This window comes from Pelophylax lessonae (assembly GCF_965119305.1).
Source record: "Pelophylax lessonae genome assembly, chromosome: 3".
NCBI classification, from domain to species: domain Eukaryota; kingdom Metazoa; phylum Chordata; class Amphibia; order Anura; family Ranidae; genus Pelophylax; species Pelophylax lessonae.
The window spans coordinates 227,303,965-227,331,139 of NC_138770.1; the positions used below are offsets into that span (position 1 = coordinate 227,303,965).

Sequence of the window (27,175 nt, forward strand, 5' to 3'; positions counted from 1 at the left end):
TGGTCTCCCACAGTACAGAGAACAGTTTGAGTGTCTGGCTGAGCACTGGGTAAAGCTTGTAGGAATGATTTCATTCTCCCCAGTTTGTACTATGAGGCTACAGAACCCCTGACCTACTCTGTCTGGGACAGTGCTGATCACGTGCACCCCCCCCCCCCCCCCCCCTCCAGAAGAAAAAAACACTTTCTAGCAATACACACCAAACTGTGCATGTGCAAAGTGACTTCAAGGCTCTGTTCTATTAGCAGATTGATTAGGATCATTAGAAGGGGAGGATCAGAGAAGACAGGATCAAACAGCCTTTTTACACAAAGCATGCTTTACTATATATACACAGACTTTTTTTTACTGTTGTGGGTTTATTAACACTTTAAGGGCCGGTTCACACCATGAATCACACAGGAACTCACTGTATTCCAAGTGCAGTGCAATTTCAGCTTATTGCATGCACTACTTTAAAAAAAGCACAGCAAGCAGATTGCATGGTATTACAGTACTATGCAATCTGGTGCAGGAAAATGCACTGTTAACACTGACATCTGCTGCAGGTGCTAGTGCAGTGCATTTTGAACACAGTGCAGGAACTGAATGCTTACCGGACTGCATTCTGGTATGAACTGGCCCCAAAACCACTTTAAAAATAAACAAATTGTTGAAAAGAAGAATCGTTCTGCTGGCTTATAGCATGTCTGGCCATCTTAAAATTCAATGTGCCTCACCTTTTTCTTTAGTTCCTCCTGTTCTTTCTTGCTTAATGTCCTCTTTGCAGGAGTCATCTTACCAATGCTGAAAGCTTTAAGTTTACTTTCCATGAGAGGTTGCTGCATGACAAAAAAAGAAAAACAAAATCATTACATTTGAGTTGCTGTAAATATTATTACAAAGGTCAAAGTTATTAAAACCCAACACAAGCTTGGGCAAAGTATAAAAAATATTCAGTCCCAATGGTGTCTCACTCTCAATACATTATTTTGGAATATACCATTTATTTACTATGCACCCCCAGAGATAGACATTCTAAAGATGCAACAAACAGGCTGTTACGACGCCACAGCTCATGCCGATGTTCTTGATTTTGATGTACAGTATGTTATGTTAGTACTGTACCATTTATACTAGGGATCGACCAATTATCGAGGGCCGATATGCACTTTCCCCGATATATCGGAATCAACCCCGGAAGATACCGATATTGTGCGCGGTGCACACGTGACGTCATTGCGTGTGTTGCTTCACGTGTCTCTGCATGCTGGGCCTATAATCTGGCACGTTCTGCCTTCCAAGACCGCCTCCCATGCTTCGGACAGTGTGTGCAGCTGCAGTCTGGTCACGGTGCCTGCCAGCCAGCCAGCCACCCACAGGCCCTGGCCTCAGCAGGGAGCCAGCCAGCCACCGCAGGATGCCAGCCAGCCACAGCAGGGTGCCATCCAGCCACCCACCCCACCACAAGGTGCCACCCACCACAGGGTGCCACCAAGCCACCCACTGACCCACAACAGGGTGCCAGCCAGCCACCCACACTGCCAGGCGTCAGCCACCGACCCACAACAGGGTGCCAGCCAGCCACCCACACTGCCAGGTTTCAGCCACCGACCCACAAAAGGGTGCCAGCAAGCCACCCACACTGCCAGGCGTCAGCCACCGACCCAAAACAGGGTGCCAGCAAGCCACCCACACTGCCAGGCGTCAGCCACCGACCCACAACAGGGTGCCAGCAAGCCACCCACACTGCCAGGCGTCAGCCACCGACCCACAACAGGGTGCCAGCAAGCCACCCACACTGCCAGGCGTCAGCCACCGACCCACAACAGGGTGCCAGCAAGCCACCCACACTGCCAGGCGTCAGCCACCGACCCACAACAGGGTGCCAGCAAGCCACCAACACTGCCATGCGTCACCCACCGACCCACAACAGGGTGCCAGCAAGCCACCCACACTGCCAGGCGTCACCCACTGACCCACAACAGGGTGCCAGCAAGCCACCCACACTGCGAGGCGTCAGCTACTGACCCACAACAGGGTGCCAGCAAGCCACCCACACTGCCAGGCGTCAGCTACTGACCCACAACAGGGTGCCAGCAAGCCACCCACACTGCCAGGTGTCAGCTACTGACCCACAACAGGGTGCCAGCAAGCCATCCACACTGCCAGGTGAAAAAAAAAAAAATACATTAAATCTTTGGGTCCATCTAAGAATTCATCATATTGAATTATATCATGCAGCACAGAAAAAACAAAATGAATATCAATGTGATTTTGAAATACCTCCTCCACTATCCCAGGCAACAATAACAGATAGGTTTCAGAAAAAAATTAGGTGTCACAGTCTAGATTCAGATGGAAGATCCCAACCGCTGGACAGAGTAATCACAGAGATGATGGTCACTGATAACCAGCCATTTACAATGGTGTCCGACTCAGGATTTAAGCAGTTGATGTATATACTTGAGCCAAGGTACACACTGAAGAGTGAGAAGTATTATCAAACCGAAATGCTGGGAAAGATTCACCAAACGGTCATTAAGTAAAGGCTATGCTGCAACCAGAGAATGCTGGCAACTCACTCTCATTCATGCTGCAAAAACAGAAAAATGTCCAATAAGACAACAACAAACAGAAGAGAATCTTCTTCATTGTGGTCGTATTGATCATGACATTTTTAGTGTTTTATTGGGGCCTAATGCAGAGGATTCTTCTGAATCTGCAATGATGAACTTCATCTCTATTTGAAGGAACCAGTAATTGGCAGAAGTGGTGATCCTCTTCAATGGTGGAAAGAAAATGAGGCACGCTACAAAAGACTTGCTTCCCATGCTAGAAGATACCTCTCTCTCAGCTCCTCTCCTCCTGTACCAAGTGAGCATGTCAATGAAGTGGCAGCATTGTATGAAAAAAACAGAAGCCATTTAACAGGTGAACATGCTGAAATGTTCTGCTTTCTGCAGTCTAATATTGTTCTTCTTAACTGGGATATTGAAACGTGTAGTAGTACTAGTGTCCACTCTAATCCACTGTCTAATTTTTTTTTCTAGCAGTTTTGCAATGACTGCAGTAGTGATTAAAAAATCATTGCAGTGAGTGTACTATTGCAGCAGTAGTTCACTGACTCCAGTCCACTGTCTATCTGTTGTCCATTTTGTTTCTAGCAGTTTTGCTGCCACTGACTGCACTTCTGCAGCAGTAATTTAAAATGATTGCAGTGAGTGAGTGCACTACTGCAGCAGTTTATGCATCATTTACAATCAGATGATGTGACACTGATGTCCCTGCAAGTGCAGTTTTCCTATCAGGTTTCATGCAATTAAGGTGTGAAGAACGAGCCCTGAATGTTAAAAAAAATTAAACATTAACATGTTGATTTGTGTCGAAATTTGTGTTTATTTGGCAAAACTTTAAATGTACAAAATAATCGGCCCATACCGATATGCGATGGCCAAAATATCGGTATCGGTCGATCCCTAATTTATACCTATACACACACACTTTTTTTTCTTCTTTCTGTATTCCTTCTGTATCCCGGACTAGTCCTAAAAGTCCTCAATAAACTCAGATTGTCAGCCTGTGGCACCTCCATAAAAATAAAAAAAGCAGCCCTGTCTTCTAGATTCAAACTCTGTTTTCCCCAACTGACTCAATGCTCCAACTTGAGCTCCTCTTCTGGGTTGAATGACACCCAGTTTATTCAACCCACTTCCTGAGAGCCCAGTGTGTCAGAGCTCCACCCCCCTTTAACCCTTTCCTCACAGGAGAATGCTGAAGAGAGCGGTGCCAACTTATTACAAACTTTAATGAAGAGAGACTAGGAAATGTAGGGGCCGGACAAGAAGCCAGTTTGAAGTACTGCAGTGTTCATGTGCTAACATGGTAGCAAGAATAAGGTCCCCAGCTCTGCCAGACAGTACTGTGATGTATGTCAGAGCTGTGTTAAAGAACTGGATGGATAGAAATACTAAACTCCTCAGGTGATCAGTAAGGGGGCATTCGTCCATAGCTCAAGTGTCCTGGACTTAACAGTATCCAGACCATAGGGGGACTTCACTGGGATCCCTGCTTGCTGATGTGTTTCAAAGGCTTCACCTCCCCATTCAGAGCCTAGCAGCAAGGGCTCCTTCAGCTAAATATATACTCATACATAGTTGTACCCACATAATGAGGATCAAGAGCAGAGTCAGACCAAAATGGAAAGAGTCACGTTTTTGGGATAATGCACTAGGCCTGTGCACCCTTTTATGCTCATTTTTAAAGAGGCTCAAGGACATCCCTAGTCTTAGAGGGCAGCAAAGCTTGAAGCAATACCACTTGTAATGTGGAGTACTACTACTACTTTTGCCAGGCCATCACACTTATGCACAAGAGAAATCTGTTGTATTTGATCAGTAAGGGGGTCAGGGTCCCAAGGATGTGCTGTGTGTGGGGGTGGGTGGGATGCACCGCACATATGCCCCCCCTATGGACAGTAAAAATAAACATTTCCACCTTACTGTGGCCTCCCTATCACTGCACAAGCAGCACAGACCACAGCCACTGTCTGCTTCCTGCAAACTTAGCACCAAGCAGCCAGTTGGAGAAGTGACAGGCTGGCTACACAAACAATTTCCCAGGTCTGTTGGTAAGGGTATGTCATCTTAGGAGAAACGTGGATCAGTGAGGACAGGCTGCTGACAGCATTGGCTGCAGCCGGACTGGTTACTGCTGCTGCTTTTCCTGCAGGCCTCTCTGCCTAGGGGGGGGGGGGGGGATCATGGAAATCAGCTATGACAGGGGAAGTATTAGTCAAGTGTGGAGCAGGCGATGGGGGCATAGGCTTTGCACCAAAAGTAGTAGTGATTTTTTTTTTTTGTATGCCACAGAGATTGCTACCGAAAATCCTGATCCCCATGGCAAAACAAAAGTAGAACTTAAAACATTACTAAATATGTAAACCCTAACAATGACCTAACTTCTCTTATTTGCTCCCTTTTATTATGTTAAAGATATCATTCCAAGTAGTGTTGCACCATACCTATATAGGTGCTGCCAATACTAAGCATTTGCAGGAGTATCAGTACTTGTGCAAATGCACTGATACCCGAAACCGATACTTTCAGGCTCGGTTTTTCAGCTGTCAGAATGGTTCCCCCACTGACAACTGAAACGTAAAAAAAAAAAAAAGCTGGAAATAATTGGTTAAAGCGGAGTTCCACCCAAAAGTGGAACTTCCGCTTTAGGTATTCTAACCCCCTGACATGCCACATTTGGCATGTCATTTTTTTTTGGGGGGGGGGAGCGGGTACCTAGTTTTGACAGGTACCCGCTCCCACTTCCGCTCAGAGCACCGCGGTGCCCTGAACGGAAGTTCTCCTCTCCCCCTCCCTCCCTGCAGTCTTCTGGGACATGTCAGAGGTCCCAGAAGATTGCCGGCCAATCAAGATGCGCAGCGCGACTCGCGTATGCGCAGTGGGTACCCGGCTGTGAAGCCGCAAACTGTCACAGCCGGGTGCCCACAGCAGTGATGCCGGCGCCGCCGAGACCAGAGGGAAGAGGATCGAGGCTTCGGGCGGCCGCATCGCTGGACCGTTGGACAGGTGAGTGAAAAGGCTGGAACTCCGCTTTAAGGAGCAAGGCCACCATGTCCTTAATCGATGACTCCTTCAGCTGTCAGTGGTGTTACCCTGTTGACAGCTGAAGTGTTAGTCCCCGTTCATACTGGGGCGACCTGTGAGGCGACCTGGTCGCCTCACAGGTCGCCTTCCATAGGGAAGCTGCGGACCCGTTCTAATAGGAGCGACACAAGTCGCTCCGACTTAGAAAAAGGGTCCGGAGCTTCTTTGGGGCGACCCGTAGCGACCATCATAGACTTCAATGTTATGAAGTCCGTGCCGGCCGCTCCAAGGTCGCGGCGCGCTGCTCGCACCGCGACCTCGGAGGTCGCCCCCCCCCCCCCCCCCCAAGTCGGATCGCCCCAGTGTGAACGGGGCCTTAAAGAGGTCTGGCAACTGGAGCTGTAATAAAAATAAATAAAAAGCAGCAGGGCATTGTTTATCGACAACATTGCTCAGCCACTCAAACACTAAAATAAAAATAAACCTTGTTTCTTTTTGTATCTTTCGGTTTCTTCATCTAAAGATCAAAAGGGATGAACTTCCATCTGCAGATGAAGTCACTTTAAAAGCAACCAGTCAGGAACACACATTTTGTTGTTTTTTTTTATTAAATGTTTCTCTGTTTAACCCCTCAACTTACTTTAATCAACCTTAATTACCTTCTCCATTTAATTCGTATTTTCCTACTGATATCTTCTGGTATTGGTGCATCACTAATTTAAAGCATTTTGTTACAAAAGTGAAAACAGCAGCTGATCCTGACATTAAAGCGTAACTCCACTTATGTTGAGAGAATAAAAAAAATATTCCACTCTTGGTGATCTATGTACATTGCAAGGATTATATCAACCTTTGTTGCAGATTCCTACCTTTTGTTATTCTGAAGAAATCCCTGTTTGTTCCTATTTGCTGAGTGGGTCTAATGGGAGTGGTTTCATAATTATCAAACAGCTGTGCACCTGCAGAGCACAAATGAGGAACGCTGCTGGGCTGGTATCCCTTTAGATGTGTTCTTTTTTGGAGTATCCTACCAAAAATAATGTTTTTGTTGCAGGGGATGCCAGAAATCTGACTCGTTCCTTAGGCAGACTTCTGGGAGAATTTATGAGCCAATCACACAAGCAGGAAATGGATGTTCCTGGGGTGTGGTCAGTACACATTCTGTGTACAGAACACCTTTAGGTAGCCATATTTTATTGCACCCTACAGAAAATTACAGAGCTGCACATTGAAAACATCCAATACCAAAAAGACGTGTGTCGCAATTGTATACGCTATATATTTTTCTTTTTTTTTTTTTATCTGCTATTCTCTCCCCCCCCCCCCCCCATGAAAGTGGAGTCACCCTTTAAATCTAGTGAGCTGATAACAGTCTGGAAAAGCACTCAACAAAAGTTAATCAATTGACACTGTTACATCTACAGGACTACTCCCTACTTTATTATGAAAAGGGGGGGGGGGGGGTTCTGTTGTCCTAATAATTTTCTTGTCCAAGGATGACAACTGGACTCCTCCATAAATTTGATACAGTACAGTTTCTGGGTTTAGATACACCAACACAGTCAATGTGAAAGAATCATCTGCCTTCATTAAGGGCTCATTTACATGAGCAACACTGAAAAGCAATTTATGGTGGACCACTTCTCAGAGGGCGTTAGAGCATCGGCTGCCAGGCATTATACAGCCAGAATGGGTACTTTAAATCGGCACACTGCGCCACAACCAAATGCTTGGTTCATGACTGCAGGTCAGCCCCATTCACTTGAATGGGTTGTGTTTAGCAGGGGTACTGCTTGGCGAATAGGAACTGTTAATTTGCAGCTTGGCAGTGAAACCACACATCGATGACCTATTTGTAAACAAGGCATTAGCCACCTAATTTTGCTTCTCCGGACTAAAAAGATTTGATTTTGCCCAGTTTAGAATGGTATAGAATAAAATTGTCACCTAACTTTTTGCAAGCACAAAAAAAACCCTCTATAAAAAAAACTGTCAATTTAATCCATAAAACAGATTGCCCTTAGTTATTTTACTTCAGACGAGAATAAGTAAACAATACAGCCAGGGTAAATTATAAATAAAAAAAATTAAAAAATGGGGGGCACAACTGTCATACATGATATTTCCAAATTAAAGCCCAAAGCAATTTATTGTGCATAAAAACATGTGTCAAAGCACTTAAAAAAAAATGCACACCAATGGCATTGCACATCCATATTTCAAGCTTTTTTTTTTACATATGCACGTTTATGTTAAAAAGTTAAAACTGTACATATGTTTACTTTGTAACCTTTACAGCCCATTCACACTGCCGCGACAGGATTTTGTGGGTCGACCTGTGAAGTCGGCGCGACTTGCACAGACTTCATATAATTGAAGTCAATGCAAGTCGCCTCCAGGTCGCCCTAAAGTTGTACAGGACCCTTTTTCTAAGTCGGAGCGACTTGTGTCGCTCCTATTAGAACGGAGCCTGTACTATTCAATGGCGAGCGACCAAGTCGTCTGACAAGTCGCACTAGTGTGAATGGACCCTTAGATGTACAGAGTAATAAAACAAGGAAAGCCAGAAGGGAAATTATATCCCGGTAAACAAACCACTCTGTCACAGGCAGAAATAGTTTTTGCACGCCTTCATATCCTAATCAAATAACTACATTCAAATGACACTTGGGAGGGAATTTAAAGTGTCCAATACAAGTTGTCTCTCAAATGGACCCAAATACTGTACAATTTTAATAACATTAAAGTGATTGTAAAGGAAGAAGGTTTTTTTTAAATCTTAATGCCTTCTATGCATTAGGATAAAAAAAAAACCTTCTGTGTGCAGGAGCCCCTCTAATACTTACCCGAGTCCCATCTAGATCGAGTGATGTTACAGCAGCATCTCAGCTGCCTGGGACTCCCCTCATTGGCTGAGACAGCAGAGCGGTGCCATTGGCTCCCGCTGCTGACATACAGTCAGCCAGCCAGTCAATGAGAGGAGAAAGGGGGCAGGGCTGGGCCATGGCTCAGTGTCTGGATGGACACACAGAGATGTGACTCGGCTCGGGCACCCCAAAGGCAAGCTGCTTGCTTTGGGGGCACCCAAGAGGGAAAGGCCAGGAGCACTGAAGGACCAGAGAAGAGGAGGATCTGGCAAGTAGAACATTTTTATTTTTAAACAAAAAACAAACAAATCAACACTTTACAATCACAATTAGGGTCCTTTCACACGGCCGCTCCGTGTGTCCGCAAATCATCCCATCCGTTTGCGGATGATTTGCGGACATAATGTAAGTGAATGGCACTGCGGATGTCAGCGGAATACCATCCGCTGACACCCGATTTTCCTCCTTTCAGTTCTGTTCCGTTTTTACAAATGGAACAGAACCCCATTTTTTCTTCCGTGTAAAAAACGGAAAGGAAGGAAAAATTGGATGTCAGCGGTGTCATCCGCAATGCCATATACTTACATTATGTCCGCATATCATCCGCAAACGGATGGGATGATGCACACGGAGCGGATGACAGAAATGTCATCTGCTCCGTGGAAAAAAAAAGTCCCGCAGCGGACCTTTCACACGGAGCGGCCGTGTGAAAGGACCCTTAAGCTTTTGTTAACCACCCCCCCCCCCCCCCCAAAAAAGACCCTGTTCCCTTGCAAACATGTTATACAGCACAGTGCTTTTGCTGTGTCATTTGACCCCCTGAAACACCTAGCTGATCCTGCCAGTTTCTGCCCTCAACCCCGTACACTAATAATGGTGTATCATGGCTGCTGAGCCCCGACACCGTGGTCAGAGTACACGTCTGTCATCCGCAGCCATGCACTGTCCTCCTTCCCCCCTCCCCTGCCTGCCTGTCAGTGCCCACCCCCTTCCCTCCTGCTGCTTCTGCTTCCATAATTATTGTAAAATTATCTAATCCCCTCTGTAATAGAACACCAACTGCCCCTGTGCCTGCGTTATAGAAAAAAATATGCGATCTGTACCTAAATCCAAGCGGCTCTAGCGCGATCCCATGACCTCTCTCTTCCCTTCCTCCCCAGCTGACAACTGTAGTGCCCAGGCCCACCCACTGGAGCGGTCACCTGGGCAAAGGAGAGATCTGAGGAGTCAGCTGAGCGCCGGAGGGCGCTCGGATTTTAGGTACAGATCTGCATATTTTTTTCTATAACACAGGCACAGGAGCACTCAGTGTTCTATTACAGAGGGGATTAGATCATTTTATATAAGTGGCTTAACAACTACTTTCAAGTATATGTGAACCCTAACACCTTGAAAAACAACCCATTCAGTTTAAAATAGAAATGAAAGGCAGAACATTTGTCTACATATATTAAAAAAAAAAAAAAAACACTAAGAATACTTTTTTATAAAGTGATTATCTCCTGTTCCCATCTACATACGTGGATTGGAGAGGTGGGGGTGGAGAAACAGCAAAACACTCTCTGATCCCCTTACAGTTTTTAGCATACTGCACTATTGTCTGGAATTTAGTAGTTCCAAATTTGCATCCGCCAGCTACGGGGATCTTCCCTGGACCTCCCCTGTCTTGTATTTGTGTCTATCACGGCTGATTATGGATATTATTCCTGCTTTGTTGGCACCATGTAGGCCTGACTATACTTATGCTGCCAGTTCCAGCTCCTGCGTGGGTGGATTAGGTGATTTTCCTTGTTACTCTGTTTTAAATGAAAAAAAATATTTTTGAACAAGAAACACCACACTGATCTTTATAGTGAATGGCTGTGCAAGGGAGTGTGTCAGCAAGTCTGACCATTTCAGGACAGGCAAGACTGTTGTCCCAGCACAGCCAGAAAACTGACAACGCTGGGAAGATGTGCTCCCATGCCTAGCAGTTAGTTTGATATAGGAAAGTACTTACAGGAAAGCCAGGTATTTAACCAATTGCCAACTATGCTATAGTAAAACAAGGGCTACGGCGCAGTCTTCCAGTTCTGGGACAGCGTCATATGACGTCCCGACAGAACCGCACCCGTTATGTTATTTTTAGTGTCCATTCACACTGATCCGACTTGGACCGCGACTTGTCAGGCTCCCATTGTGCAGTACAGGTGCCGTTCTAATAGGAGTGACACAAGTCGCTCCGACATAAGGCCCGTACACACGTACCGATCGTCGGCATACAAACGTCGGTGGACGAAGGATCTGCCGATTGTACGCGTGTTAGTATGGTGCCTCCGACAGATGTCTGCGCACAATCCGCGGACAAAAGTCTTTCGTGCAAACATGAAAATATTTGTATGCCGACACCAGAACGGACGATTGTTCGCCTGTCAGTACACAATTCGGCCGACAGACCGCAGATTTGCAAGACTGGGCATGCTCAGAAAATAGAAAACACAGGGAAAGTTAACCATTACATGACATCACTTCTGCAGTCGGCGGACAAAATTCTTGTGCTGTCCTTGTGCTGTCTTTGCACTTTTCAGCAGACACCGACATCCCGGGGAGAAAAGAGGAACATTTGTAAGCCGACCATCGGTACGTGTGTACGGGGCTTTAGAAAAAGGGTCCTGTACTACTTCGGGGTGACCTGGAGGCGACTTGCATAGACATTCATTTTATGAAGTCCGTGCAAGTCGTGCCGAAGTCGCGCTGCACCTGACTTCACAGGTCGCGCCCCAAGTCGGAGCGACGTAGTGTGAACCAAGCCTTAGGGTCATATTTATCAGTGCAGCCCCAACAGTGACCCATCAGGGCCAAACATTGCCGCCTCATCAGTAGAGGAGACAAAATTACCAGTTTGTAAAGTTTTATAATGGAAACAAAGAAATTATAAAATGTTTATATGGGTATAGTGTTGCATGACAGTGGCATAATTGTAAAACTGCAACAGCACTAAAAGTTGAAAATTGGCCTGGGCAGGAAGAGGGTGAAAGTGCCCAGTAGGCAAGTGGTTCATCTGCAGGAGCCTCACATTGCACCTGTGATCTACTGTACGTAGATGCATGGCTTTAAAGGTTCCATGGGGAAAAAAAAAAAAAAATTATGAAAGCACATTTTTATACAAGCAAAATCATGTGCATTTATCATTTTGTTTTAAAAAAAAAAAAAAGATGAACTAAGCCTTTTAAAACCTTCCTTAGAGTCTCTTGGGATATCCAGGTCACTCATCCTACAAGGTTGCAGGCTACCAGGGGCTAAAAGGAAGAAAAAAGGAGAAAGAATGGGCACAAACAAAAATAAATACATTTAAAAAAAATGCACATTTTTGCAGGAAAAAAAATGTGCATTATTTATTTTTCACAGGAGCCTGCAAAGCATTTCCCCATGCGGTCAATGAATTGTGGGTGCAGGGTCAGATTCCTAAAGTGTAAATGGACTAGGAGACTTGAACTACAAGGTATGGTGCTTTAGGGGTTGGGGGGGGGGGCGTTTAGGAACCTGTTACACCCTTAATATGGGTGTAACATGTTGCTAAAGGTGGAGTTGGCTTTTATCTTCATATATGGTAGGTTATTCAGTGCAGCCAGTATTGTGATCCAGGCATCTGTGCCAGGAAGCACTTGTTTTTAATTGCAGCATTGCTTGGTCAAGTATACTGGTCAACAACACACCCCAGCCTGCACATGTCTGAGAAAAGTACATAATTGTACTGAGAGAGCTAGAGGCTGCCACGTCTGAAAAGGCTGGAGCTAGAAATGCTATATGCTTGGCTGTCACTGACCTGGAATAGCCATGCAGCAAGTAAATTGAAAACTCCTTATCTGCATATTTGTTTCAAGCCAGACACAAAGTGATGGAGCCTCAGATCAGCTTTACAGCAATGAAACATATACTCAGAAAGAGGTCAGCAAAGAGCAGTATCTACGCTTCTGTAATAAAGAGCTCCTTTAACTGAAAACTGTAATAAACGCCATGGCAAGGCAAATCAGACAAACCTTTTCAAAACTATTTTAGCTGGCTGTCCAATATTGCAGATGCACAGAAAACAGAGGTGCAAAAACCAATGTAAATCTCTCAAGGCTCATGTTGACAGGCACTGTTTTCCTAAACTGAATACCAGCAGATTCCCATAAACCTGAAGCAGAGTGAATGACAGCTCTGAGGACTTTGTGATCTCTGGATGCAATATGGCCTATAGAGATGCATTTGCGTTAAAAGCAAAAATGAACAAACGCATCCTTCTGCTATGATTTGCGCATAAACACATGAATTTGTGCAACACCGAGTACGAATGCAAAGCCAGCGCTTAAGAGCAAGGTCTGTGTACACATTTACCTAGTTAAGCAGCCAAACATCCAAGTATGTTGGTAACTTGCTTGAAAAGGTCCCTCCTGCTGACTACAAGACAAATTTCTGGGAATTTCTCAAAGACATTGGAAATTCTCCACAGTAGACATCAGTCTGTCTTTTTATTGTACATGTAAAGGATATGAAGTCAAATAAAAACGAATGGAGCACAGCAAACAGTTGAGTGAGGGGCTATGATGGCATGAGTAAAGCCCCATACACACGTACCGATTGTCAGCCCTAAATATTCGGCCAATGACCGATTGTAGGCTTGTTAGTATGATGCTTCCGACAGCCGACAGCGCACTTTCGGCCGAAAAGAATCTGTCGTGCAAGCATTAAAATTGTTGTTGGCCAACACCAGAACGGCCGATTGTTCGCCAGTCAGTACAGAAATCGGCTGACAATCAGCAGATTTGCAAGACTGGGCATGCTCAGAGAAGAAAAAACACAGGGAAAGTTAACCATCACATGACATGACTTCTGCAGTCGGCGGACGAAATTCTTGTGCAGTCTTTTGCACTTTTCAGCGGACAGGACAGCCCTGGACAAAAGACGGCCGATCGGTCGGCCAACAATCGGTACGTGTGTACGAGGCATAAACCACCAAACTGGTGCAGTAGCTTGTCTGTGTTAAAGACATGGTTTAGTGTACCAGTGTCATTAGTACAAGGGAAAAAACTATGGGAAAGCCCATAAAAGAAGGTACCTATATGGTCCAGATGTAGCACCCTCTTAGATAGGTGCTAGGTAGGGAGTATAGTTTGCTCTGCCTGCTTATCAGGAGCAGTAGGTAAAACCTAGTTGCTCCATCTGCTTAAAGAGGTTGTAAACTCATTTAACAATTTTTTGTTTTTTTTACAACCTGAAAGAGAAACACATAATGAGCTAGTATGTATCGCATACTGAACGATAGTCGATGTGATATCGACTATCATTCTGCGGATGTTGGAGATATTCACAATCCCCCGAAGACACGATATTTAGGCATTAGGCAGGGAGAAGACGGGACTCGGGGGGGGGGGGGGGGGGACTCACAGTGATTGCAGCCGACACATCCGTCCTACACGTTCAGCGGTGAGCAGCACGCCGTGAACAGCTGCACAGCTAACCAATCACACGCGTGCCTGCACACCTGATTGGTTCGCTGTGCCGCTACTCACGGCGTGATTGGTTCGCTGTGCCGGTGAAGAAAACTAGCTGCAGGGCGGCAGACTGAACGTGTGGGCTGCTCGGAAGTCGAGTGAGTCACTGTATGGCTGTGTTCTTCTACCGGCTCCTAGTCCTCCTACCACCACTGTGAGTCCTGAGTGAGACTGAATAATCCACAATTTCACACTGACTGTCACTGAGTGAGTACAATACCATTATTAACCCTGACCTGCCCTGTATCTGCAATTACAATCAGAAGGCTGTGCTGCTGCCTGCATGCCCTGCTGCAATACTTCATGATTTCCATCCATTCCCAGCATCCTTCCCTACAGTAACATTAACCCTGGCTGTCCCGGACTCCTAGTGCAGTATATATACAATCAGAACAGGTCTCTCAATATCGCAATATACATCATTGAAAACAAAAATATCGCAATGTACTTTTTTTTCCAATATCGTGCAGCCCTAAACGAGCCCCCGCAGTGCCGCCCGCTTACCTGTATGACGGGCGATATGTTCAGACGCCCGTCTTCCGGGATCGCGGCATCCGGCCATCTGATTGGCCGGAGCCGCGGTGACGTCACTCCCGTGCACGCGGGCGGGAGCCGACGGTCACGGCACGGGGCTCTGAAGGAACAGCACCAGCGGCCGTTCCTTCAGAGCGCATGCGCCAGTGATGTCACTGGCTGCATGTAAGGTAAATATCTCAAACGGTACATGTTTAGGAGATATTTACAGTACCTATAGGTAAGCCTTATCATAGGCTTACCTATAGGTACAACTTGCAGAGGAGGGTTTACTTCCTCTTTAACAGGGGTGCAGGATTTCTAGTCAGGCCTGTTGCATGTGTCTTATGTGTAATTCATCTGGTCTGAGGGAGTGTCCCCACTGTGTCCAATAGGGGAAGCCTGTTGGACAGTAGAGAAAACCCAGCCAGTGACACATAGGCTTTTAACTGTCCCTGTGGGTTGGCACAGAGTGGTGCATCCTGGGACATGAGATAAAAGCCATGGACACATGTGACAGGGTGTCTTTGGGCGGGAAGCCAGATCCCAGGAGGAGGAAGACGGCTGTCTCTTCTCCTGTTTGCTAAGGAAGGAGGTTACAGGCAGTCGGCCTAGTGAACCAGTGGTGTGGCTGAACCCAGAGGTCCAGTGAAACTGACTGCGGAGGTGAAGGCAGAGCCACTGTGGAAAAACAGGGGAACTTGCCAAAGGGTCTGCCCAGGAAGGGGACCACTCCAGTGGCTAAAGTCAGCGGACGGGTGTCAGCACACAGGCAGTGATAGTAAAGGGGGTGCCAAGTTGTTAACCCTGAAGAGAATATTCGAACAGGAACAGTATATTTATCTTCACTTCTGTAGCAAGGTGAAGCAGCGGCCTTGCCGCACTCTACAGATCGTTGTGCTCAGAATTGTGCATAGTTACTAGTTGGAGTATCCCACTCATCCCTGCTCCCATCCCAGTTCTAAATAAAACATGGAAAACCAAATCCCCTGGACTGATTATTGTCTGAGCCAAGAACTGTTACTACCTTTTATCTGTCAGTTGCTAATGGTAACCCAGGGGACCCAAGAAAGTGTAATTCTCAGCAGCTCTCTAGGTGGCAGATCCTCACAAGTAATGTAACCAAAGTTAATTTTATTAATAGAAAAAACATCCAATGAATTAGTGCACAATATACATGGAATACTACCCTCCACCAAACACTGTGTATTCAAAACACTGACACCATAGTCACATGTATGAAGTCCCCACTCTAGACCGTAAGAAGGGTGCAAGGTGTAATTATCGGTTGCCGTGTGGCGGTGCTCGGTATCTACTACCACTGCTGTCCTCGTAGTGAATGCAGATAATGTTCCCGAGTAGGGCCAGGACAGCACGGATCATATACAGTTGTACCTAAGCACGATGTGTACAGAATATAGACTGAACCCCCATGAACAACGATGTAAAATTAGTACCACACAGTAACCTGCATAGGCTAAGGTAAAAGACATTTCCACAGCCAGGACATTAAAGATAGAGGTAAAATGAAGCACTGAGGTAAGAGGACACAGCCATGGATAATTGAGGTCATGCAGCAGAGTGATAATAATACAGTTGCATGAAATAAATAAAATGAAATGAATAATCCTGTTGTGCAGTAAAGTTGAGCATGATAAGTGTGACCTGAAATAAATGATCAACCTAGGCAGATGAAGAAAGGCGTCTGTCAACCATCCAAATGGATGCTAATAGCCCGAGTAGGACTATAGTCCAGAGCCAGTAATGATGGAAATCTGAGAGCAGTCTAATAGTGCAGCAAAGCCATGAATGTTATGCAAGCCATGTGTAGTTGGGTTATAGATATTGGGTGAAAAACAAACTCTTAGCAAAACCATACAGGATGGCAAGTACGGCAAGTACTCACTGCTAGGTGTCCACGGTCTCAGATAGGTCCAATGTGAGGAAAAAACATCCAGAGCCGTATGTCCGCACTGCTCGCTCCTCTCCGGTCCGGCTACTCCCAATCCATGGGGCGGCAACTACCACAGGGGTCTATCTAGAATTCTAGATTAGCCAGGTGTAGGATTTCAGGATCACGCTAACATAACCAGGCATCAAGTATAGTTTACTTAATTCAAGTCAAGTCTCCAGCTGTGTATGTTAACCAAGTATGCTTGGAAATCTCACATCCCCAGAGGGGGGGGCGGTTGTCAAGGGGGGTCAAGCTAGAGTCCAGGACTCGTCTGTCCGTTCTCATCCGATCCAATCCACCAGACGGATGGAAATTAGGGTTTCCATCCGTCCGGATTTGACGGACAGGATCGGATCGGATGTCAGCAGACATGTCTCCGCTGACATCCGATGCCACATAGAAAAAACTGACAGGCGGATCTGAACGGTCCGCTAATGTGAAATGTGCCTAAAAGGTAGAAAAAGTTCTGAAATTATTTATCTTTTTCTAATTTGTTACATCACAGCACCTGACATTTTAACAGGGGTGTGTATACCTTTTATATCCACTGTATGCATGTTACTTGCCGTTTGTACCTGTAGTAGAGCCCAAAAACAAGAGCCATTTTGCTTTTTTTATCCTACTGAACACAAAACGGAAAAAAATAAATACTGACCTTGACCTTGACCTTGACCTTTGACCCTTCTCTTGAACCTGACCTTGACCCAAACACTAACCTTGGCACTGACCAAGATCAAACCTTGATCTAGGTATTTTTTTTTTGTACTATTTTTTATTTTTAAACACTTTTTTTTAAATTCAGAAGTGATGTCATGTGTTGAATTGTTTTGTATGTGTTCTTTCATTTCCGAGCATGCGAATTCTAGCTGTTGCATTTTTTCAGACGAAAACTGTACTAATGAAATGAAAATCAGATGTTGTGTTCACATACGATAATATTTATAGCCTGCGGATTCAGCTTTTGTCACACAAAAATTCATAATCGGCTGTCAAAAGCACTATACTAACGATCCGAAAATCGGCAGATCGTTCGTAATTTTACTTCCGATTTTCTAATCGTGTGTATGGGCTTTAAGTATCTCTCTCCACCATTCAAAGAGGAAAAAAAAAAAAAAAACACGGGGCAGGCTTTACAGTGACTGATCACTGTGATAGCCAATCTGAGGCTATCACAGCGATCAGGTGATGTGGAATCGGGAGATCTGGGTCATGATCGTTAGTACGGGGCTCCATGTGAGATTCCGGTCTCTGAGCTGGGAGCGCGCCATACGGAGCACTCCCAGCACAAAGATACACAAATATGCGGCCCCATGGAAAAAAAAAAAAAAGGCCAGTCCAGTGGGGCTGCAAAGTTGCATATGGTCAGTGTGAAGGGGTTAAGCATCAAATAAATAAACCTGTAATGAGAAGTATCTGATCATGGTGCTGACCCCACCTTCTGAAAATTGTAGGTTCGCTGGCTATCTTGCTAACCATACCACTTCAGTACTTTGAATAAATTACCCAGAACAAAAACATACTGTACATATACTATATTTAGTGAGAACTAGCATTAAACGGTAGAGCTTTGAAGGATATCTATATAAAAAAAAAATTTAACAGAGATACTGTATATATTTAGTTCCAGCTTTGCTCATCTGTATGCTTATTCTAGGTCAGTGCTAGAGAGTGTATTAAAGCCAAAAGCAGCCAGGTAACTAGCATTTTCAGAGGGAGGGCAGCAATGAAAAATAACATTTTCGAAATATTTTAAATGTATATAGTTTTGTCATTTGATTTGTAAATCAGAACAGTCATATTCACTCCTTCTCCAAATGCCAAGTCTACAAACATTAAAAACAACAGTATCCTTTTTTGTTAAAGTTCACTTTACCTGGCCAAAAACCTTTCTATTGTAACAGCGCCATACAGTCAGACATCTTTGATGTTGCCTGCAAATACTGTCTACCTTACGTGATCCCACAGTAAGAATACTTGCTTCTAAACAGATATATCTAATAGCACCATTATGAGTAGGCACTGGGAGAACTGGTGTGAGATAAAAATTCTAGAAAAGCACTGTAAATCCATTATTAGAAAATGTAAAAGAATATTACAAAATGACCATGTAGTAGAAAAGGCAATCCTTAAAAACTCTGCGAACAGATAATAGAGGGCATCAGTAAGAAATGGCAACAAGGAGGCAAATAGTAACTAAGGGCCCATTAAGATCTTTCTGGTTCATTGTGTGAAAATCACCCCAAGTCAGAAAGATTTTATGAGATTTGGAGTCTAATGACATTTTTTGAGAAAAGTATGTATCCCAGTAACACTTATCTCTAGACATCTGATTCTAGAACCTTTAGAAGCATACACTTCTGCCTGGATAGCAGCTGGTGGCTTCAGCATTAGTTCCACCTCCTCACTTATCTGGGTTTATAGTGATATTTAAAGTGGAGTTCCACCCTATTTTTATACTTACCTCCATCTTCTCGCTCCGGGTCACCTGAAAAAGAAATGGATAATCGCATATTTTTTTTTTTTTTACTTACCTCGTAGCGAAGAAAATATACTTACCTTACTTCCTTCTTCCTCCTTCCTCGGCCGCGGCCCGTCGTCACTTCCTGGCTCTGCAATGATTCCTGGGAGCTGGACGTCATAGCTCCCAGGAATCATTGCGCCTGCACCGGCCCCGACGTCAGTTCCGGGTCGCGCGCGTCATCCCCTTCTAAACAGCTTCTGGGCATGCCCAGAAGCTGTGGAGGGGTGACGCGAGCGACCCGGAAGTGACGTCGGGGCCGGCGCAGAGCATCGTGGGACCACAGAAGGCGGAAGAAGACGCCGAAGAGGACGCGCTGGCTTCAAGCTGCCCACATCTGAGATGGCAGCGCTGGACAAGACGTTTGCAAGGTAAGTATTTCGTCTTGCAGGTAAGTGCAACCCGGGACAGATCAGAGGCTAGCCATTGTGGAATGCACTAGCCCTGACTGTCCCGGGGGTATTAAAAAAAAAAAAAAAAAAAAAACAAATCCAGGGTGGAACTCCGCTTTAAGGAAGGTCCTTATGCCCCGGTGGTGGTGTATTCTGTAGCAGCAGGTATAGTAAATCATCCGCTGCACTAGATAGGATGCATTTCCACAAGCTACACACCCCCTTCCCCACCCTCTGCAATCCAGGAAAGATGAAAAAGCTGGTCTCTGCCACTCAAAGCTGCACATATGGCATCCGGATGGGGCAATATAGATCCTCTCTGCACACAACAGAGACCATCTCCAGTACAGCCCTGTCCTGCCACAATGGCATCCACTTGAGGAGATAAGCAGAGCAGCATAAGGTGCAGGGTCCCCATAGGACAACAACCTCCTGGCACTAAAACGCGACCTATGGAAAGAGAAAGTTAAATTATCTGCAAGGACCAGTGACCATGGTGACCAACTGGCTATCTAATCATTACATAAAACACTGTTGAGTTCCTAGTGGTAGGAAAAGTAATGCAGTTAGATACAGCTAGGCATTTAGCAGGTTTGGAAAGATGTTTGCAATGGCAACCACCCCCCCATACTTCTGATGACAGGGTAATCTAAAACTAATTAGTGACACGGACACAGAGAGGCATTCACACAAGATGGATTTGAAACATAGAAAAGTATGTATCCTAGTATCTGGTTGGGTGCTTACTCAAAACACTGTACCTCTATACAGATTCTAGAACCCCAGGATAGGCCACGTGCGCACAAGCGCTTGGCAATGTACATTCAAATGTGAACCAAATGACAGCCAAAGGCTTAAACAGGAGTGCACGGCCTGCCACCGACTCACACAGCCATGTACCCAAGGAAAGCAAGCGAAATACATACAAAGGGGTAATGGCAAGTACACACGATCCGAAAATCGGGCGACGTTCCATCCGTTATTTTTCGTATTCTAGCAGCTCTCAATAATATTCGCTTAACGGGAGAGGTTACTCACGATACGAATTTTCTGACGATAATGCTTAGCTTCCGGTATGCGTAACCACGCTGTAGCGTGTGAGGGGAAATGATGTCTACTGCTCATGCGCTGTCTACTGCTCACCATTTTTTTCGGACGAACAACATACTGATAATACGATTATCGTACGATGTGTTATAATACGATCAAAATTTTTATGCTTGCACGACCGGATAATATCGGGTGAACTGTCGTGATCGCCTCTCATAAGCTGTGTACTAACGATCCGATTATCGTCCGATCCTTTCACAATCGTTAATTTTCGTCCGATTTTCGGATCGTGTGTACAGGCCATTAGTGTACAGACCAGGCCACGCATCCCGCAGGGCACAAACAACAGGCCACTCTTCACACAGCATCACACTCTATATGCAGACCAGGACACCCATCCAGTACACAAGGCAGGACACTAATCACACTGTATACGCAGACCAGGACACCCATCCCATACACAGGACAGGATACCCCTCACACTGTATACCCAGACCAGGACACCCATCCCATACACAGGACAGGATACCCCTCACACTGTATACCCAGACCAGGACACCCATCCCATACACAGGACAGGATACCCCTCACACTGTATACCCAGACCAGGACACCCATCCCATACACAGGACAGGATACCCCTCACACTGTATACCCAGACCAGGACACCCATCCCATACACAGGACAGGATACCCCTCACACTGTATACCCAGACCAGGACACCCATCCCATACACAGGACAGGATACCCCTCACACTGTATACCCAGACCAGGGCACCCATACACAGGACAGGATACCCCTCACACTGTATACCCAGACCAGGGCACCCATACACAGGACAGGATACCCCTCACACTGTATACCCAGACCAGGGCACCCATACACAGGACAGGATACCCCTCACACTGTATACCCAGACCAGGGCACCCATACACAGGACAGGATACCCCTCACACTGTATACCCAGACCAGGGCACCCATACACAGGACAGGATACCCCTCACACTGTATACCCAGACCAGGGCACCCATACACAGGACAGGATACCCCTCACACTGTATACCCAGACCAGGGCACCAATACACAGGACAGGATACCCCTCACACTGTATACCCAGACCAGGGCACCCATACACAGGACAGGATACCCCTCACACTGTATACCCAGACCAGGGCACCCATACACAGGACAGGATACCCCTCACACTGTATACCCAGACCAGGGCACCCATACACAGGACAGGATACCCCTCACACTGTATACCCAGACCAGGGCACCCATACACAGGACAGGATACCCCTCACACTGTATACCCAGACCAGGGCACCCATACACAGGACAGGATACCCCTCACACTGTATACCCAGACCAGGGCACCCATACACAGGACAGGATACCCCTCACACTGTATACCCAGACCAGGGCACCCATACACAGGACAGGATACCCCTCACACTGTATACCCAGACCAGGGCACCCATACACAGGACAGGATACCCCTCGCACTGTATACCCAGACCAGGGCACCCATACACAGGAGAGGATACCCCTCACACTGTATACCCAGACCAGGGCACCCATACACAGGACAGGATACCCCTCACACTGTATACCCAGACCAGGGCACCCATACACAGGACAGGATACTCCTCACACTGTATACCCAGACCAGGGCACCCATACACAGGACAGGATACCCCTCACACTGTATACCCAGACCAGGGCACCCATACACAGGACAGGATACCCCTCACACTGTATACCCAGACCAGGACACTCATTCCGTGTACAGGACAATCACACTGTACAGGTGCATATCAAAAAATTTGAATATCAACACATTTCAGTAATTCAATTCAAAATTTAAAACTCATTTTATAGATTCATTACAGAGTGATATTTCAAGCATTTTTTTCCTTTTCATTTTGATAATTGTGGCTTACAGCTAGTGAAAACCCAAAATTCTGTATCTCAGAAAATCAGAATATTGTGAAAAAGTTCAATATTATACATTCATGGTGTCACACTCTAATCAGCTAATTAACTCAGGACACCTGTAAAGGTTTCCTGAGCCTTTAAAGTGGTCTCAGTCTGCTTCAGTGTATTTCACAATAATGGGGAAGACTGCTGACTTGACAGTTGTCCAGAAGATAGTCATTGACAGCCTCCACAAAGAGTAAGTCACAAAAAGGTCATTGATAAAGAAGCTGGCTGTTCAGAGTGCTGTATCCAAGCATATTAATGAAAACTTAATGAAAAAAAAGGACGTTCTTGTCAGATCAATCTGTAAACATTCTACGAGGAGGTGAGCTGTGAGCTAGATAGGGGAAGACCTGTGGATGTGGTATACCTGGATTTTGTTAAGGCATTCGATACAGTCCCCCACAAATGATTAAATTTACAAAACAAGGTCTGCAGGTTTAGACCACAAGGTTTGCTCTTGGATAGAAAACTGGTTAAAGGGGCGTGTCCAAAGGGTGGTAATAAATAACGCGTACTCAGACTAGTCTGGAGTGATAAGTGGGGTGCCCCAAGGCTCAGTCCTGGGACCAATTTTTTTAAATGTATTCATAAATAGCATTGAGGATGGGATCATTAGCTCAATCTCAGTTTTTGCAGATGACACAAAATTAAGCAGGGCAATAACTTCACATCATGATGCAGAAATCTTACAGAATGACCTGAACAAAATAACAGAGTGGGCAACTACGTGGCAAATGAGGTTTAATGTGGAGAAGTATAAGGTATTTGGGGACTAAAAACAAACGCAAAATATACGTTAGGGGGGGTGGAACCTCTGGGGGAATCAAGAATAGAGAAAGATCTGGGAGTCTTGGTAGAGGATAGACTAAGCAATAGCATGCAATGTCAAGCTGCAGCTGCCAAAGCAGGCAGAATATTGGCATGTTTAAGGAAGGGGATATATTCCAGAGGTAAATCTATAATCCTACCACTTTATAAAACTCTGGTCCGGCCACACCTGGAGTACTCTGTCCAGTTCTGGTCGCCAGTCCTCAGAAAGGATGTGCTGGAACTAGAAAGAGTCCAAAGAAGGGCATATAAGCTAGTTAGGGGATTGGAGGACCTAAATTGTGAGGAGCATTTACAAGCGCTTGATTAATTCTTCCTAGAAGCGACGGTACAACTACCTCAACGGTGATCTCCGCATAGAAAAAAAAAAAACTATTCAGTTGCAAGGAGTGCAAGAGGACACGAGGCCATTCAATGAGATTAGAAGAGAAGCTATTTAACCTCAGGCTACCCAAAGGGTTTTTTACAGTAAGGGCAAAAAGATTGTGGAACTCGCTTCCACAAATGGTGGTAACTGCGGGCAGTATGGCTACTTTTAAAAGACTCTTGGACATACATCTCCAAGATCAAAACATTCAGGGGTATGGGAAATGAATACGTCCACACACACCTACACAGGATGAACTGGATGGACTATTGTCTTTATTCAACCTCAACTACTATGTAACTTAAGTGGAAAGAAAAAGTGTGGTAGAAAAAAGGTGCACAACAGGGATAGCCTTGAGGATTGTGAAGCAAAGGCCATTCAAGAATTTGGGGGAGATTCACAAGGAGTGGACTACAGCTGGTGTCAGAGCTTTAAGAGCCACCATACACAGACCTATCTAGGACATGGGCTACAACTGTCGCATTCCTTGTGTCAAGCCACTTCTGAACCAGAGACAATGTCAGAAGCGCCTTACCTGGGCTAAGGAGAAAAAGGACTGGGCTGTTGCTCAGTGGTCCAAAGTCCTCTTGTGGGATGAAATTACATTTTGCATTTCATTTGGAAACCAAGGTCCTAGAGTCTGGAGAAAGTGAGGAGAGGCATATAATCCAAGTTGCATGAGAGCCAGTGTGAAGTTTCCACAGTCAGTGATTATTTGGGGAGCCATGTCATCTGCTGGTGTTGGTCCACTGTGTTTTATCAAGTCCAATGTCAGTGCAGCCCTCAACCAGGAAATTCTAGAGCTCTTCATGCTTCCCTCTGGTGACCAGCTTGATGGAGATGCTGATTTAATTTTCCAGCAGGAATGGCACTTGCCCACATTGCCAAAAGTACCAATACTTAGTTTAATGATCATGGTATCACTGTGCTTCATTGGCCAGCAAACTCGTCTGACCTAAACCCCATAGAGAATCTGTATGGTATTGTCAAAAGGAAGAGGAGACCCAACAATGCAGATGAGCTGAAGGCCGCTATCAAAGCTACCTGGGCTTTCATAACAACTCAATAGTGTCACAGGCTGATTGCCTCCATGCCACACCACATTGATGCTGTAATTCGTGTAAAAGGAGCTCCAAACAAGTATTGAGTGCATACTATACTGTACATGGACATACTTTTCAGTAATTCAACATTTCTGTATTAAAAATACATTTTTTATTGGTCTTATGTAATTTTCTGAGATACTGAATTTTGGGTTTTCACTAACTGTAAGCCATAATCCTCAAAATGGAAAGAAAAGCTTTAAATATATGTGTGCAACATCTATATAAACTGTGAGTTTCACTTTAATTCAATTACTGAAATAAATTAACTTTGATGAGATTGTAATTTTTTTGAGATGCCCCTGTATATGCAAACCAGGACACACATCCCATACACAGGACACCCAACACACAGTAAACGTACACCGGGATAGCCAGCACACTGTGTGTGTACACCGGGATAGCCAGCACACTGTGTGTGTACACCGGGATAGCCAGCACACTGTGTGTGTACACCGGGATAGCCAGCACACTGTGTGTGTACACCGGGATAGCCAGCACACTGTGTGTGTACACCGGGATAGCCAGCACACTGTGTGTGTACACCGGGATAGCCAGCACACTGTGTGTGTACACCGGGATAGCCAGCACACTGTGTGTGTACACCGGGATAGCCAGCACACTGTGTGTGTACACCGGGATAGCCAGCACACTGTGTGTGTACACCGGGATAGCCAGCACATTGAGTGTGTACACCGGGATACTCAGTACATTGAGTGTGTACACCGGGATACTCAGTACATTGAGTGTGTACACCGGGATACTCAGTACATTGAGTGTGTACACCGGGATACTCAGTACATTGAGTGTGTACACCGGGATACTCAGTACATTGAGTGTGTACACCGGGATACTCAGTACATTGAGTGTGTACACCGGGATACTCAGTACATTGAGTGTGTACACCGGGATACTCAGTACATTGAGTGTGTACACCGGGATACTCAGTACATTGAGTGTGTACACCGGGATACTCAGTACATTGAGTGTGTACACCGGGATACTCAGTACATTGAGTGTGTACACCGGGATACTCAGTACATTGAGTGTGTACACCGGGATACTCAGTACATTGAGTGTGTACACCGGGATACTCAGTACATTGAGTATGTACACCGGGATACTCAGTACATTGAGTATGTACACCGGGATACTCAGTACATTGAGTATGTACACCGGGATACTCAGTACATTGAGTATGTACACCGGGATACTCAGTACATTGAGTATGTACACCAGGATACTCAGTACATTGAGTATGTACACCAGGATACTCAGTACATTGAGTATGTACACCAGGATAGCCAGTACATTGAGTATGTACAGGAGGATACTCAGCACATTGTATATGTACAGGAGGATACTCAGCACATTGTATATGTACAGGAGGATACTCAGCACATTGTATATGTACAGGAGGATACTCAGCACATTGTATATGTATGTACAGGAGGATACTCAGCACATTGTATATGTACACCAGGACACAGCACACTGTATATGTACACCAGGATAGGCAGAACATTGTATATGTACACCAGGACACAGCACAATGTATATGTACACCAGGATAGGCAGCACATTGCATATATGTACACCAGGACACAGCACATTGTACATGTACACCAGGATAGGCAGCACACTGTATACGTACACCAGGATACTCAGCACGTTGTACAGTGTGAATAATGCGTATTGTACAGTAAAGTCTCTATAGTAAATGAAGAGTAAGGCGGGCTTTGCTGTTCCAATGTCCTGTCTCCTCCATAGAGGAGTATGGCTCCATGGAGCAGGCCTCGGCTCCTGCGCACCTAACACAGTAGCAGCACATCGCTCTCTCCCCTCCCCTGCCCCGGCCTATTCCTCTCTGCACCCACCCAACCATTAGCAGTGCCCTCCACCGAGCACAGCCCGGCCCCCGCCTGCACCCCGGCCTCACCTTCGATCCCGCTCTGTGCGAGCCGCCAGACATTTTCTCCGCCATGTTGCGTCTCTCCCCCTTCCAGGCTAACCAATCGAGAGCTGAGTGTAAGGAGCGAAAGAAGGCGTGCTTGAAGAGGTCAGATGAGCAGCCGATCCCTGAGCTATCGATCTAGCACAATAGGTAACTATGCGGCGTTAGGAGAGTGAGATGACGTCACACTCACAGCAGCAGATCATCTGCTACTGACTGACGACGGTCACATGAGCCCATTTCTAGAAGCCATTGCTTACCTGCTTACCTAGTACAGCAGGCTGGGAGCTACCCAGCACATAACGTCTTATGTCCTCTGTACACGTTGTGTACATGTTTAATTATTAATTAACCACTTGACCTCTGGAAGCTTTTACCCCCTTAATGACCAAGGCATTTTTTGCTATTCAGCACTGTGTTATGTTAACTGGCGATTGTGTAGTCATGCAACACTGTACACAAATTGAATTTATATCATTTTTTTCACACAAATAGAGCTTTCTTTTTGTGGTATTTAACTACTTACCTACTGGGCACTTTTACACC

At 45.6% G+C, this 27,175-nt stretch overlaps 1 protein-coding gene across 7 annotated transcripts in view; it reads right to left on the bottom strand.

Moving 5' to 3' along the window:
- U2SURP (U2 snRNP associated SURP domain containing) overlaps positions 1-26,766 on the bottom strand; it is a 196,542-nt gene extending 169,776 nt beyond the window's left edge. For all 7 annotated transcript variants that reach the window (XM_082249020.1, XM_082249017.1, XM_082249016.1 and 4 more), the window contains exons 1-2: positions 26,615-26,766; positions 720-821 (exon numbers count right to left, since the gene is read on the bottom strand). In XM_082249020.1, coding sequence (XP_082105146.1) covers positions 720-821; positions 26,615-26,659 — 147 coding nt within the window. In that variant the 5' untranslated portion in view covers positions 26,660-26,766. The remainder of the gene's footprint in view (positions 1-719; positions 822-26,614) is intronic.
- Between the last annotated feature and the right edge of the window lie 409 nt (positions 26,767-27,175).